General features: G+C 34.5%; 3 protein-coding genes across 4 annotated transcripts; 1 reads left to right on the forward strand and 2 right to left on the reverse strand.

The window, feature by feature from the left end:
* The first annotated feature begins 2082 nt into the window (after positions 1 to 2082).
* On the forward strand, positions 2083 to 3470 carry LOC148769713 (uncharacterized). The gene is made up of 4 exons (XM_088820305.1): positions 2083 to 2271; positions 2369 to 2479; positions 2574 to 2721; positions 3280 to 3470. The coding sequence occupies exons 1-4, from the start codon at positions 2083 to 2085 to the stop codon at positions 3468 to 3470; spliced, it is 639 nt and encodes a 212-aa protein (XP_088676431.1).
* A 2088-nt stretch (positions 3471 to 5558) lies between these two features.
* Positions 5559 to 7286, reverse strand: LOC105953920 (F-box/LRR-repeat protein At3g26922). Its single transcript, XM_088820413.1, has 2 exons — positions 7193 to 7286; positions 5559 to 6995 (listed from the first exon to the last, which is right to left on the reverse strand). The coding sequence occupies exons 1-2, from the start codon at positions 7244 to 7246 to the stop codon at positions 6024 to 6026; spliced, it is 1026 nt and encodes a 341-aa protein (XP_088676539.1). The 5' UTR covers positions 7247 to 7286; the 3' UTR covers positions 5559 to 6023.
* A 4261-nt stretch (positions 7287 to 11547) lies between these two features.
* On the reverse strand, positions 11548 to 14040 carry LOC148769714 (F-box/LRR-repeat protein At3g26922-like). Of its 2 annotated transcripts, none has more exons than XM_088820414.1 (3): positions 13924 to 14033; positions 12622 to 13620; positions 11548 to 12511 (listed from the first exon to the last, which is right to left on the reverse strand). In XM_088820414.1, exons 1-3 carry the CDS (start codon positions 13978 to 13980, stop codon positions 12194 to 12196), a joined length of 1374 nt encoding a protein of 457 aa, XP_088676540.1. In that variant the 5' UTR covers positions 13981 to 14033; the 3' UTR covers positions 11548 to 12193. The 2 variants fall into 2 exon arrangements, with proteins under 2 accessions (XP_088676540.1, XP_088676541.1); XM_088820415.1 differs by having other exon boundaries at positions 12101 to 12518; positions 13924 to 14040.
* Between the last annotated feature and the right edge of the window lie 377 nt (positions 14041 to 14417).

Below are 14417 nucleotides of genomic sequence, written 5' to 3' on the forward strand. Positions count from 1 at the left end.
TCCCACATCAGTTTAATATGGGTTTAATGTCCCATATACTGTCACTCGATAGCTCCACCGCGCATGTTAACACACTTGAAACCCAATCCTCTGAGGGAACTAAAGTCGAAAAGTGTATTACTTGGTGCAAACAACTCCTTGGGGAAACGATAATACTCGTACCAATAGTAACAAAACGGGTAGGCCTCCAAGTTCAACTCCAACATCTCGACTTGTGATCTGGAGAAGGCGAATTCGAGCCAACGAGTGATTGAATCACCGAACGATTTGTCTAGAGAAAAACACTTCCAAAGGTTTTTCCAACAGAGTGAAAGAATACTTTTTCGACCGGCTTCCTTGAGTGATATGAGAGAGATAATATCGACAAGAATGCCGTCTGGTAACCGACTTATCCGATCTTCATCACCGCCCACAAAACTTCCCTTACCACACTGTCGGTCAAACAACATAAATACTACATCAGAATTTTTGAATCATCATGTCCACAGAATTTGATATCTTGTTGTCGCAAATTGAACCGGAGAAAGAAAAACGGTACTAGATATTAAAATCATATAAAAAAAATTAAAATTAGGGTGTTCATATACCATCAAAATTAGGTGTTTCGTATACCATCAAAATTAGGGTTTTTCAAATACCATCACAATTAGGGATTTTATTCGAGGGGCATATACATACATGATTGGTTAACACACACACACACGCACGCGCGCGCGCGAGCACACACGCACACACACACACATACATACATATATATATATATATATATATATATATATATATATATATATATATATATATATATATATATATATATATATATATATATATATATATATATATATATATATATATATATATATATATATATAAATATATATATATATATATATATATATATATATATATATATATATATATATATATATATACATATATATATACATACATATATATTATATATATATATATATATATATATATATATATATATATATATATATGTATATATATATTCATAACAAATAAAAAGAAAAGAGATAGAAGATTCTTCGTCGTTGAAAGCCGACCTTATTCATTTGGGTTTGAGCTTCGGTGTCGATTTTGAGTCGCTTCCCATCATCCATAGAGCTTGAATCTCCGGACATGGCTCTTTGCAGTTGCCGGACAGAAAACGGAGAAACCTAGAAATGAATTGATGTTTTATAGACGGAGAATCTTGCATCACTTGCTTTGAGGTTTTTCTGTAACGACGCGTGTCAACTGAAAAATCCATTTGTAAAAGAAGTATCTGTATAATTTCATGCCAAACTCATCTTATTATTATTTTAACATTTTTGATTGTATTCCTTATGTTTTATTATAAATAAATTAATTTTCTGTAACCCTGCATAATACCAAAATCTTTCCTAAAATAAATAGTTTGTTTAATATTCATGACAATCAATAATTTTCCATACAATTGGTCAAGAAATAGTAGATTTCTATGTAGGGTTGAACATGGATTGGATTGGTACGATTATCGACTATCAAATCGATTCAACGCAACCACTGCATATCTAACATAAATCGGAGAAAATAATAATTCAAATAGTCAAAACCAGTTGAATGGATTCTGGAAATGGAAATTAGGGTTTTACAAGACCTGAATCGAAAACAGCTAAGCAAGGTAAAAATGGAAATTAAATTGAATAGCTTTAGCTAACACGATAATCGGATAAAGCATACTACAAGAAAACAGGGCTTCACTGACAGAAAATTAGCGACAGAACCGACTGTCACTATTTACTGACACATTGCCGACAGATTACTGACGAACTTATTAATATCTGTGACATATTTAAAGTTCGTTGGTAATCTGTTGTTGATCTTGCGACGGCACCATATTTGGTTGCTATTCCGTCGCCGATCTTACGACATAATCAAGTTTGGTTGGTACATTGTCGCTAATGTGACGAGGGATTTAAAATTCGTCGCAAAGTCGTCGATAATTTTTTCGTGTAACTGTATTTTGTCAGTAATCCGTCGCTAATGTTGCGACCGTATTTTTTCCATCGCTGATTTGTGGTCAACCGACGAAAAATGAAAAACAATGGTCCCAAATGGTTGAGTGTTGATGATTGGAACAAACTTGTTGAGGATATTTTCGCAACTGATGCATGGAGAAAAAAAAGTGATGCTGCTAAAAACAACAGGCTGACTGAGAAAGATGGTTCCATAACAAAACATACTGGTGGTTCAATTCCGTTTAGAGAGCAGGAAAAAATAATGGTAACTTTTAAGTTTTTATTGTTTACTGTATGATGAATTATTTGATTTATTAAGGAAATATTAGATTATTTGACCCAATGAACTTACTTGTGCGCAGAAAAGAGCACTTGGTGTCGATAATGTTTCTGAAATGGATGTTTTTGATAGTACGCACAAGAGACAAAAAGGACAAGGCGATTTTGTTGATAGTAAGTCCAAGAGAGTTCGTGTAAGTGAATATATGTAATTTTTTTTTATTTAAACTATTCGGGCTATATGGAGTTCTTTCCAATTGATTATATTTATTTTACTTGACTATGCAGGATGTATATGAAGATGTTCGATCCCAAAAACATGAAAATGGTGCCCCTATTGATCAGCTTGAATTTGATCCTCCATCTTGGGTGGAAGCAATTGGTGGATCGTCTAAGGGTTATGTGTATGAATTCGGATACCCAGGGCCGGTCCGGCGTATTTGGGGGCCCGAGGCGAGAATATATTTTGTGCCCTTAACAATATGGGGTTTCGGGCAACGCCTCGACTTTTTTTTTTTTCCTTTTTTTTGATAAAATAATATAGATAAATATTTATTAATTTAAATTTGATTATCAATAAAATATTGAAATTATTTATGTATATCTAAATATTTTTTTTAAAAAAGCAAATGTTAGAAATGTATGAAATAATTTTTGTTTGAAAAAAATAAAGATTTTTAAATTGTATAGCTTTAAAATTTATAAATAGATTTTTTTTTTTACAATAGAAGAATAAACTTTTTTTATACAGTAGAAAAATATTTTTTTGACACAAAAAATGTTAATATATATATATATATATATATATATATATATATATATATATATATATATATATATATATATATATATATAGATATAAAATACTAAAAATGGGCCCCTAATAAAACTGGGCCCTGGGCGTGGGCCCTGCTCGCCCCACCCCAGGGCCGGCCCTGCGGATACCATAAGCCAGCTAATGAAGTAATGCCGAATATTTCACATTCTTTTCCAGGTAAACATGTTGCTCTTACCACATCTCATTATATTAAACAATTGGAGAGTAGGTTGAATAGATATGAGAAGAAAGTAGAGAAGCTTATTGATATTGTAAAGAAGTTGGCACAAAACAGTGGCGTGGAGGATTTGGCAACATCTGATTCTGAGTCGATTGATGGCTCGTTTAGAGATAATCATTCAGAATAGGTTTGTTTGGTATTATGTTAGTTCTTTTTATTTATTTTTATCTTGATATTTAAAACAAATACATTTTTTTTCTATCTAGCAACTATTTCTATTGGATTAGGTTGATTTTGAGTTTCTTTAAACATTCGTTGGACGTTATTATTTCATAATTATGGTATTAATGATTTTTTGATATTTTTTGCGGTAATTAATTTTTCTTGATGTACAAGATGTGGTATATTGATTACTGATCTTTATTGGCATACGTTGTATATTGATTTTTATTGATTGTTTGTTGCCATATTGCTTACTGATCATCAACAACATAATCCGTCAGTGAATTATTTGGACAAAATCCACCGACGAAATATCCGTTAGTAAATCACCGACTGAAATTTATTGGAATATTGGTGACTGATCGGCAGCGATAAAATCCGTCACTACATTTTGGTGAATCACCGACGGCATTGTTGTCGGTAGATTGGTGACCGATTGCTGACAGAATAATCAATCGGTACATTATCATAACGACGGATGCCGCTGACGGACTTTCCGTTGGTGAATTACTGACTGAATATATATTCGGTCGGTACAAATACCAACACCTATACCGACAGAATTATCCGTCGATAAATTGAATTTTACTGACGGAAAATTCAACCTTTTGATGATTATTTTGGCGAGGAAAAGTTACGAATCTACTGACTGAATTTCCGTTGCTACGTCACCGTCGAAAAAAAATATTCGTCGGTACGGTTTAGCGTTGGGGGTTTTACCAACCGATTAATGGCGTCGATAAATCCGTCAGTGATCTCATTTAGCGACAGATTTTGATAGATTACCGATAAAAACTTCAGTCGGTGAAGCCCTTATTTCTTGTAGTGGCATAAAGAGATCGGCACATCGTCGGGCTATTTATTGGCTATTTGTGGTAAGGGTCACAGGCAGCGCACACTCCACTGTACTTCCATCCAGAAGATCAGAAATGGCGTCGCATTCACAATGTCGACTGAACAAAATTAAAGATTAATTAGGTAAAACGGTTCATTTCACGGCATAGTTGGGCTCGAGATTTCTCGATTATTTTACATATAGAAATCACCTTTGGATGCGGCCAATAAATAGCCCGACGATGTGCCGATCTCTTTATGCTTTATCCGGTTATCGTGTTAGTAGCTAATCAATTTAATTCATTTTTACTTGCTTAGCTGTTTTCGATTCAAATATTAATTCCACTTTCACTAAAAAAATAATAAAAAATTGGAAATCGGAACTTTTGGGATTCAGATCGAAAAATATAGGCTTAATTCCACTTTGCACCCTTGAAATATACCATTTTGGCACTTTGCACCCTCGAAATAAATTAATAGCACTTTGCACCCTCGAAATACAATAAATCATGCATAATGCACCCCAAATGATTTTTTAAAGCTAAAAAATATAAATTTAATATTTGTAGTGATATTTTTTTAGGATGCCAAATGTCAAATATTTTTTTTATTCATCAATCATTTTGAAACTATAAAGTTCAAAAATAAAAATACATTCCATCAACATATTTAAAAATTATATTGTTTTATCAAAATAAAATATTTTACGAAAAAAAATCATTCAGCTATTACGTTATCAAGTTATCTGAAAATTATTTTTTCTTCCAAATATTTTCACCTAATATTTTACAAACAGTGACATAAAAGATCCATAATCGAATAATTTAGTGATAAAAGATTATTTTTTTTATTTTTCTTTTGTAAGATAATGTAGTTTTTTTTAAATAATCCGGTGTAATTTTTATTTTTTCGCACTTTGTCCGCTTGAAATTAGGTTTGAGGTTCAAGAAAACAACAATTTTTTTTTTTTATTTTGTACCCCAAAAAGAAAAACACCAATGAAAAATAAAATTGCCTTTATTATTCAATTGAGGGTGCATTGTGAATGATTTATTGTGTTTTGAGGGTGCAAAGTGCTATTATTATTTTTCGAGGGTGCAAAGTGCCAAAATGGTATATTTCAAGGGTGCAAAGTGGAATTAAGCCAAAAATATATGGTTCCGAAATCAAAATTATTTGAATCCAAATTGATGGTATTTGAAGTATCAAATCCAGCATTCTACATTGTTGTTCACGACACATACACTAAGTGTCAGTCTCAATCGAAAAAGTTAAAGAATAACCAATTGAACGCCGTGAGGCAATTGCGGTTCAATATGTTGCTTTGCCACGTCGTCTCTCGCATTTTTATCCGATTCCAAGCGACGACTTATTCGGTTTAAAAAATATACAACAGACGGATCGACTATTATTTTCTCAAGCACTGTGCAGTTCTTCAAAACGTACCGAACTAATGCATTGTTACTGGAGCAAAACTCATATCCACAAAATCTGAACACTTTAAGATGCTCGTGCCGAAACCTTGTATTAATAGCTGCAGCATCATAGTCCACTTGTCTATGCCTTTTATTCTGCACACATAGACGAAAATCATACAAGTAGCGTATTTATGTTTGCTTTTTATTACATGTTGATACAGACGAAAACCGAAAAAAAAGAAGAAACTTTGAGAGAGAAACTTATTTTAACCTACCTTTAAAACAAATTCCTGCAAGAAAGGAGACGCCCTTATCAGAGAAGCGAGCCTAACGAGACTTTGATCGTCAGATGAATAACATTCGATGGCCAACTTCTTCAGTTTAGGCATTTCAGGGAAATAACTGTACAGCTCGATCGTTTCTTCTATGTCGTGAATCCTCGACGGCACCAAATTAAGAGTCTCCAATTGAGAAATGCAGCTAGACAATACAGAAAGTAAATGTTTCACAGAAATACTGTCGTAGTCGCAACTGACAGTTGCATCAACCAGCATCGGGACATTCTCGAGCGAAACTCCCTTTAGACTCGTAACACTAAGTGAGGCGAGATTCGGAGCGTAAACTTTAAGTGATTCCAAGCCCGTGCATTTGACTATCTCCAAGTGTTTCAACACGAGTGATGGACCACAAACTTCGATCTTCGATACTGTCCATGTGGTATGGACAATCAATTGTTCGAGTAAAGGGCAGTTACGTAAAAATAACTCGATGTCTCCACCTCGCAAATTAACTTTTTTAAGCGACAATTCTTTGAGGGACTTAAATCCGAGAACCATATTGCTTCTCGGGGCTAATAACTCGTAGGGGAAACAAAAATCTTTAAAGTAAACATCAAAGTCAAACTCCAACCTCCAAACATGTCTGGAAAACGCGAATTCAAGCCACCGAGTAATGGAATTACCATCTAAAGGAAAACGGATCTTAAGTTTTTTCAAGGTGGGGGATTTGTGTGATCGGATAACGGAGTTCACCCACTTCACGTACTTGTGTCCCTCGCAAGCTGACACGTCGAAATCAAGATAAGGTACATGTTTCCATAAGTTTATCCAACGGGACGAAAGAACACTCGTTCGAGCTGCTTCTTTGAGCGATAGCAAAGACAGTATATCGACAAGAATGTCGTCGGGCAACTGACTTATCCGATCATCATTATCGACCACATAACTTCTGTTACCACACTGTAAGTCAAACAAGATTGTACTTACTACATTAGAACTACTTAACAATGCAATAAGAAGAAAGTTTTGCATTAAATCAATCTTCAATCACAAAGCTATAACTTATCAGTACAGTATCAGATTAAAAAAAAAAAATTAGGGTTTTAGTTTAGCAACAAAATTAGGGTTAAAGCAACAATCTTGTTATGAAATCTTACGCTGTTCGTTTGGGGTTGAAGATTGGTATCAGTATTGATTTGCTTCCCACCCATGAAGCTTGAATCTTTGTACAGAGAACCTCGCAATTGCCAAACAATAGAAAAAATCTTATGGAATGAATTAAATTTAAAAAAAAAATCTCTTATAAAATATACGAATTGATTGATTTAAAAGAAGTTGTAAAAAAAAAAAAACGACAAATTAGGTCAAATTCTACACGAAAGACTATAGGCCCAATCCCTAATAGTTGGGTAACTGAGTTATCCAATCATAATAAGGGTTATATTTATAGGAATTTACGTTTATATCCTCAGAAAAAACTCACATGCCAGGCACGTGCAAACGATTCCAACGAGAAGTGAACTGAAATTAATTACAAGACACCGTGCAACAATTTAATGAGTTCGGGAAAACAATTGTAAATTTCTTTTGTCAGGGGTAACGTGCAAAACATAAAAAAAAAAAAAAAAAAAAAAAATCAAGAATAAGATTGAAAAAAATTCCCCCAAAAAAAAATTCAAAATGTAATCGGCGGATTTTAGAATTTCTATTTTTTCGGTCATCTATAATGTAACGTACATAATAATATTGGGAATTCAAAATCTAATATTTATTCCAATTCTGTTCCAGAAAAATTGGAAATCTAGAAATTGGAACTTTCAGGATTCGGATAGAAAAATATTGTTCCAAAATCTAAGCAATTTGGATCGGAGTTGATGGTATTCGAGACCCGGGGCACAATCAAAATTAACATAAGTGAATTTAACGAAATCGGTAAAGGAGATCGACTATTCTGGTCTATTTTGATGTCCGCATCGACATCCTCGACGAGTTGAGAGCTGATTCCAAACCCGAGAAACAGACTATCTCCAAGTGTTTCAACACGAGGGACGAACCACAAACTTCGAGCTTCGATTTTTCCAGGTGAACGGACAATCAGCTTTTCGAGCAGGGGGCAGTTACGTAAAAATAACTCGATAGCTCCGCCGCTCACATCAACATTCTTGAATGACAATTCTTTGACTGACTTAAAGTCGAAAAGCTTATTACTGCTCGGGGCAAATAACTCCTCGGGGAAACAATGACATTCGCTCCGGTATTTGGGAATAGGAAAGTACTCCAGCTCCAAACTCTGAACTTGTCTGGAAACTGTCAGTCAAACAAAGACGATGAAATACTTAATTAGGATTTAGAACTACTGCACAATGCAATAAGAGGTAAAGTTGCACATAATTCGAATTCGATAATCATATCAAAAAATTAAATTAGGGATTTCAACAAAAATGGGATTTTATGCCAGAGAGATACATAGAGCCAGAAACTAGAGAGAGAAATAAAAATTGCCACAGTCTTAGTTTGTATAAGCACGGAGGATGTTGGAATTTTGTCACTGGATAATCCATCAAATTATATTTGATTTCACCCAAAATAACATGCTTTTAATTTAGGGTCTATTAGATATAACCCCCTTAAACATTCAAATAATAGGGGTAGATCCAAATTTAAATTTGTCATTTTGATAAAAACTCAAACTTTTCTAAATTACATAAGTACCCTCAATCAAATCCCACAAATCCCGTTACTTTACCTTTTGAAATAATATCAAATCCCTCTCTATTTTCCCGTTAAAACACTATCCCCACAAAACCACTATCAAAATCTGCAAAACGTCCCATAGAAAACCATAAATTTATACACCGGCGATTGACGATTTTCTGCACTCCGAAATCCCTCCCTATTTTCCCGTCGGGTTCGCCGCTTCCACCTCCGACCGTCGCCACCTCCGTCACCGTTGTCGCCGGTGGCCAACGACGATAACAACGATATTGGCCATAAGCAACACCTCCACCATCGCCTAGTCCTCCACCACCACCACATCCGACCACCTCCACCTCCAAGACCGCCAAAAACGACCAAGACCTCCGCCGCTCCCGCATCCAAGGTCGTAACAATCAATTTAGGAGTGATATCGTCTTTCGCCGCCGTCGCCGTCGTCGTCACTGCTCCAATCTAGGGTTACTCAAATCTAGGGTTTTGATAATTTTTCGGCCCATAGTTGATTAACGAGATGCATAGTCGAATTACATCTGTATTAATATACTATCCCATATCATTTAATAGACTATCCCACTAGTATAATTTTACTATGGATCTCGTTAATCGACTATGGGCCGAAGAATCATCAAAACCCTAGATTTGAGAAGTGACGGCGGCGGATTTGTGTTTTAAAATTAATAGACTATCTCATATCTTTTAATAGACTATCCCATGTATCTAATTCGACTATGGATTTAGTTAATTGACTATTGGAAAAATAATAATATATATGGAAAGTGAATAATATGTTTGTTTGAAATACTAATCAATTAGGGTAATTTTCCTTATTATATGAAAACGATTAGGGTAAATAATAATATATATGAAAAAATAATAATATATATGGAAATTGAATAATATGTTTGTTTGAAATACTAATCAATTAGGGTAATTTTCCTTATATCGTGTAATAGACTATCTTATTGATCTAATTCGACTATGGATCTCGTTAATCGACTATGGATCCCGTATTATTCAACCACATAGTATATTAATAATTTCAATATAGTACATTAATCTGCTATGATAGAATATTACGGTTATAGTAGTGATATGAAATTGTGTTACAAACAATATACCAGTGAAATGACAAGAACATTGAGAACAACACCAACGTAAAGTATTCCAACATAACCAATAAAATAGAACATTAATAATCTCATAATTTCAATCTAGGGTTTTGATAAAATACATAAAACACATCATAACACAATCAAACCAATATGTCGAGTTAAAAAACTCTAGTACATTAATAATATCATAATAGTATAATAAAATGATAATGGTAGTATCATGCGGTATTCATAATAGTATACTACTGTATTACAACGGTTTAACACTTAACCGAAGTTACCGAGCCATTACATCGTAAACACCTCTTTATAGCAACCAACCCACCAAACCTCAACAAAATCCGTACGAAATTCGCCATCGAAAAAACCTAAAATCATGAAACAAAATGAAAAATGCAGAATACTAAAAAATGATTAAATAGACTGCAAATACATTTGAATGACAATATATTAATATCATCAAAAATAAACTTAAAATGCAAAATCCATACGCTAAATTAAAAAAGACTACGAACTATATTTTAATGTACTACCCAACACACTTAAATCGACTGTTATAAACAAATAAACCAACTATCGATCGGGATAAAAAACATGAACTCGACCACAGCGGACAATTATTCCGATTATTGCATAAACCAACTACGAAGCTCATATAAAACAACTCTGGTCCGATCTGCGTGAACCATCCTCTTCTAACTCTGTCAATCCTTTTCCAAACAAACATCATCATCTTCTAACGGAAAACGATGAACGCTTAAATCCGAACCTATTTCAACGCCGGTGAAAAAACGATGGAAAACGATGAAAAACGATGAAACGCTGGATAAATTCTTCAAAACCGGTTCAAATCCGAACCCGATTGAAAACGATGAAAACGATGGAAAAAGATAAAAAACGATGAAAACGATGAAATCCGAACCTATCTTCAAATCCGATGGAAAACGATGAAACGCTGGATAAATTCTTCAAAACCGGTTGTACAAGATTTGATAGAAACCGCCAATATACTCACGTAATTTTATTCCGTGATTTTAGGCAACATATCAGCAATCTCATATCACGTAGTTAAGAAAGTAAATACCTTTCAAAAATAAAACAAAATAAAAAAGGGGTATTAAAGGAAAATTACATAATATATTTTGCCAAGTTGGCAAATTTGGGTGTATCTCAAAAAGGGAAAAATTAATTGGATCTACCTCATTAGAAAATATGAACAAGGGGGTTATCCCTAATAAACCCTTTAATTTAACTGTTTTTCCATGTTTGTGAAATGTAATAAATTATGCAACTAATTATAGTTCAATCCAGTTCATTAGTAAATGTTTTTCGTTTTAACTAATAATATAATGTCATTAGAATTAAGTTTAAAAAATACTTGGTTCAAAAGTTACAATTATAATCCATCAAGACAAAACAGAGAACTTTTACCAATTAAAATCGACCCTTTTTCTCTCAGCTAATAATCTTGATAACTTGGATTAATTACTCAGTCGGGCTTCGACTTTTCCGAAACCGCAGAAAGAAAGAAAGAGCCAACAAAACTACGTTGTTTGCCCCTGTTGTCCCCCTAGTCGTTACTCAGTCGGAACATTCTCGAGCGAAACTCCCTTTAAACTAGCAACCCCAAGCGAAGTAAGGCTCGGAGCAGAAACTTTAAGTGATTCAAAACCCGAGAAACAGACTATCTCCAAGTGTTTCAACACGAGTGATGAACCACAAACTTCGACCTTCGATATTTTTACCGGAGAATGGACAGCCAGCTTTTCGAGCAGAGGGCAGTTACGTAAAAATGACTCCATGGATCCACCACTCACACTAACTTTTCTAAAGAACAACTCGCTCAAAAGATAATGCAAAGATTGTAAATCGGTTTTTTTTTTGGAAATTGGAACGGAAAAACTTAATTCACAATTATAAATTTTCAAATCGAAATAGACAGAATTTGGAATTTCTATTTTGTTTAGTCACCTGTAATATAAAATACATAATAATATTGATATTTCAATTCTAAGTTTTGGAAAATAAAAATAGGATTTTCGTTGACTATGGAAGCCGGAGCTTTCAAGAATCCGACCGAAAAACATTGTTCCAAAATAAAATTTATTTGGACTGCAATCAATGGTTTGAAAATTTCGTTCGAATTTCCACCCCCATATATAGCCCATCTTTTCGGGGTGTAAATCCAATATTCAAGATCCGGCGCGACATTTAGCTCTGCACTTGGATAAATTATTATTTTCTCAAGCTGTTTAAGTTTATAAACTCATAAAAATAAATAAACAAAAAAAAAATAAAAAAATAAAAAAAAAATAAAAAGATAATATAAAGTTAAAGAATAATCAATTCAACGTGGTGAGGCAAATGTGGTTCAAGATGTTGCTTCGCGTTCTTCCGTGCAGCTTCCTCCTCACTTAATCTGTATCTATCAAATTTGTGACGGCAATATTCATTAGCGCAGGGATCAATTATTATTTTTTCAAGCACAACGCAGTTCTCCAATACATATTCGACTAACGCATCGTCGCTCGGGCAGCCATAATACCCACAAAATTTGAACACTTTAAGGTGCTCGTGCCGAAACTTTATAATAGCAGCACCATCATCGTCGACTCGTGTAGGAACCATCCCACTTCCAAAGTTTTTGTTCTGCACACTCCGAGAAATCAAAAAGAAGGAATAAATCATACTAGTACAATATTTATGTTTGCTTTCATAATATTGACAAGCACAAAAACATGAAAGAGAATTTGACCTACATTTAGAACAAATTCCTGCAAGTGCGGAGATGCCCTTGTCAAAGAAGCGAGTCTCGTAAAACATTGGTCGTCAAAAGAATCATAATCGATGACCAACTTCTTCAATTTAGGCATTTCAGGAAAATTGCACAGCTCGTCGTTTTCTTGATTAATGTGAAAAAGCGGCATCACCAATTTAAGAGTCTCCAATTGAGAAAAGCAGCAAGACAGTGCGTGAATTATAATTTCCCAATCAAGACCGTCATGGGTACAACCGGCACATAAATCAACTAGCATTGGAACATTCTCGAGCAAAACTCCTGTTAAACTCGTAACCCTAAGCGAGGTAAGTCTCGGCGCGGAAATTTTAAGTGATTCCAACCCCACGAAAGAGACTATCTCCAAGTGTTTCAACACGAGCGACGGACCACAAACTTCGAGCTTTGATACATATTCTCCCGGGGAATCGACAATCAATTTTTCGAGGTGAGTGCAGTTATGTATAAAGAACTCGATAGCTCCACCACTCAATTGAACATTCTTAAGAGACAATTCTTTGAGGGAGTTAAAGTTCAAAATCATATTGCTCCGGGCAAGTAACTGTTCGGGGAGACAAGAACAACTGCCATAGTTACGAAAGTCCGGATCGTCAAGGTGCAACTCCAACCTCTGAACATGTCTGGAAAACGCGAACTCAAGCCACTGAGAGATCGAATTAGTGTACGATTCGCCTAGAGGAAAATTGATTTTGAATTCCTTTATTGTGGGCGATTTGTGTGATTCGACAACGCGGTTCACCATGTTGACGTACTTGGGGCCCGCACTTTTCACTAACTCGCCCCGTGACACGTCCGATTCAACGAAGTCGAGAGAGGGGGTGTATTTCCACATGTGTAACCAACGGAACGAAAGAATACTCGTTCGAGCTGCTTCTTTCAGCGATAGGAAAGACAGTATATGGATACGAACTTCTGCCGGCAAATGACTTATCCGATCAACACCATCACTTCTACCGGCAAACTGTCAGTCAAACAAGATGATAAAATACTACATTAGAATTCAGCAATAATCGGAAAAATTTTGTGCTACGCATAATCGTCTCGATTCTATATTTCTCACACTACTACGGATCCGTTTGCTGATTTTATCCAAAGGGAAAATTATCATAATCCCCCCCCCCCTCCCAAAAAAAAGAAATTGATCTTTGTTGCATATTTAATGTGTCGTATCAGAAAATTGAATTAGGGTTTTCTCAATTACAAACAAAATTAGGGATTTTACGCAAGAGAAATACATATAGCAGAAAAGTAATCGAGATCTTACGTTCCTCTTATCGGGCGGCAAATAAGAACGCTTCCTGCGCATGGCGTCTTTGTACATGATTCTCAGCAATTGCTACACATAGAAACGGAGAAACAAGAAATAAATAAACGATGGAATGAGATTCATCAAATATAACCAACCCTAAGCCATTTGTGTAATTATTTTTAGTGTAAATTACAACCAAACCCCTGAGGTATGGTCAAATTATGAAAAAATTCCTCATGTTTGGATAATTACATTTACCCCCTCAATTATGAATCTTCTTACATGTTCACCCTTATGGTGTCAAATTCAACATAATCTTCTAGATTTCGTGGAATATTGTTATCTAATTTGTGCAAAAATACAGAATCTGATGCACCACAATCTGATATATACAAGCAAAAAAACACATTTTATGATCATCTTATTTTAAAATATTCGAAATTCAAAATTCAATAGTTGTATTTTCTTTCATTTCCTTGAATGCAATAAAACTACAAGTCATTGTTTAA

Source organism: Erythranthe guttata, chromosome 7, assembly GCF_056151865.1.
Source record: "Erythranthe guttata isolate IM_541 chromosome 7, IM_541, whole genome shotgun sequence".
In the NCBI taxonomy this organism is placed as follows: domain Eukaryota; kingdom Viridiplantae; phylum Streptophyta; class Magnoliopsida; order Lamiales; family Phrymaceae; genus Erythranthe; species Erythranthe guttata.

Coding starts and splice junctions, on each gene's coding strand:
- LOC148769713 (XM_088820305.1), top strand. CDS start 2,083: ATGAAAAACAATGGTCCCAAATGGTTGAGTGTTGATGATTGGAACAAA. Junction 2,272..2,368: donor GAGAGCAGGAAAAAATAATG/GTAACTTTTAAG, acceptor ACTTGTGCGCAG/AAAAGAGCACTTGGTGTCGA. Junction 2,480..2,573: donor GTAAGTCCAAGAGAGTTCGT/GTAAGTGAATAT, acceptor TTGACTATGCAG/GATGTATATGAAGATGTTCG.
- LOC105953920 (XM_088820413.1), bottom strand. CDS start 7,246: ATGGGTGGGAAGCAAATCAATACTGATACCAATCTTCAACCCCAAACG. Junction 6,996..7,192: donor TTCAACCCCAAACGAACAGC/GTAAGATTTCAT, acceptor TTTGACTTACAG/TGTGGTAACAGAAGTTATGT.
- LOC148769714 (XM_088820414.1), bottom strand. CDS start 13,980: ATGTACAAAGACGCCATGCGCAGGAAGCGTTCTTATTTGCCGCCCGAT. Junction 13,621..13,923: donor TGCCGCCCGATAAGAGGAAC/GTAAGATCTCGA, acceptor TTTGACTGACAG/TTTGCCGGTAGAAGTGATGG. Junction 12,512..12,621: donor TGCAGGAATTTGTTCTAAAT/GTAGGTCAAATT, acceptor CGGAGTGTGCAG/AACAAAAACTTTGGAAGTGG.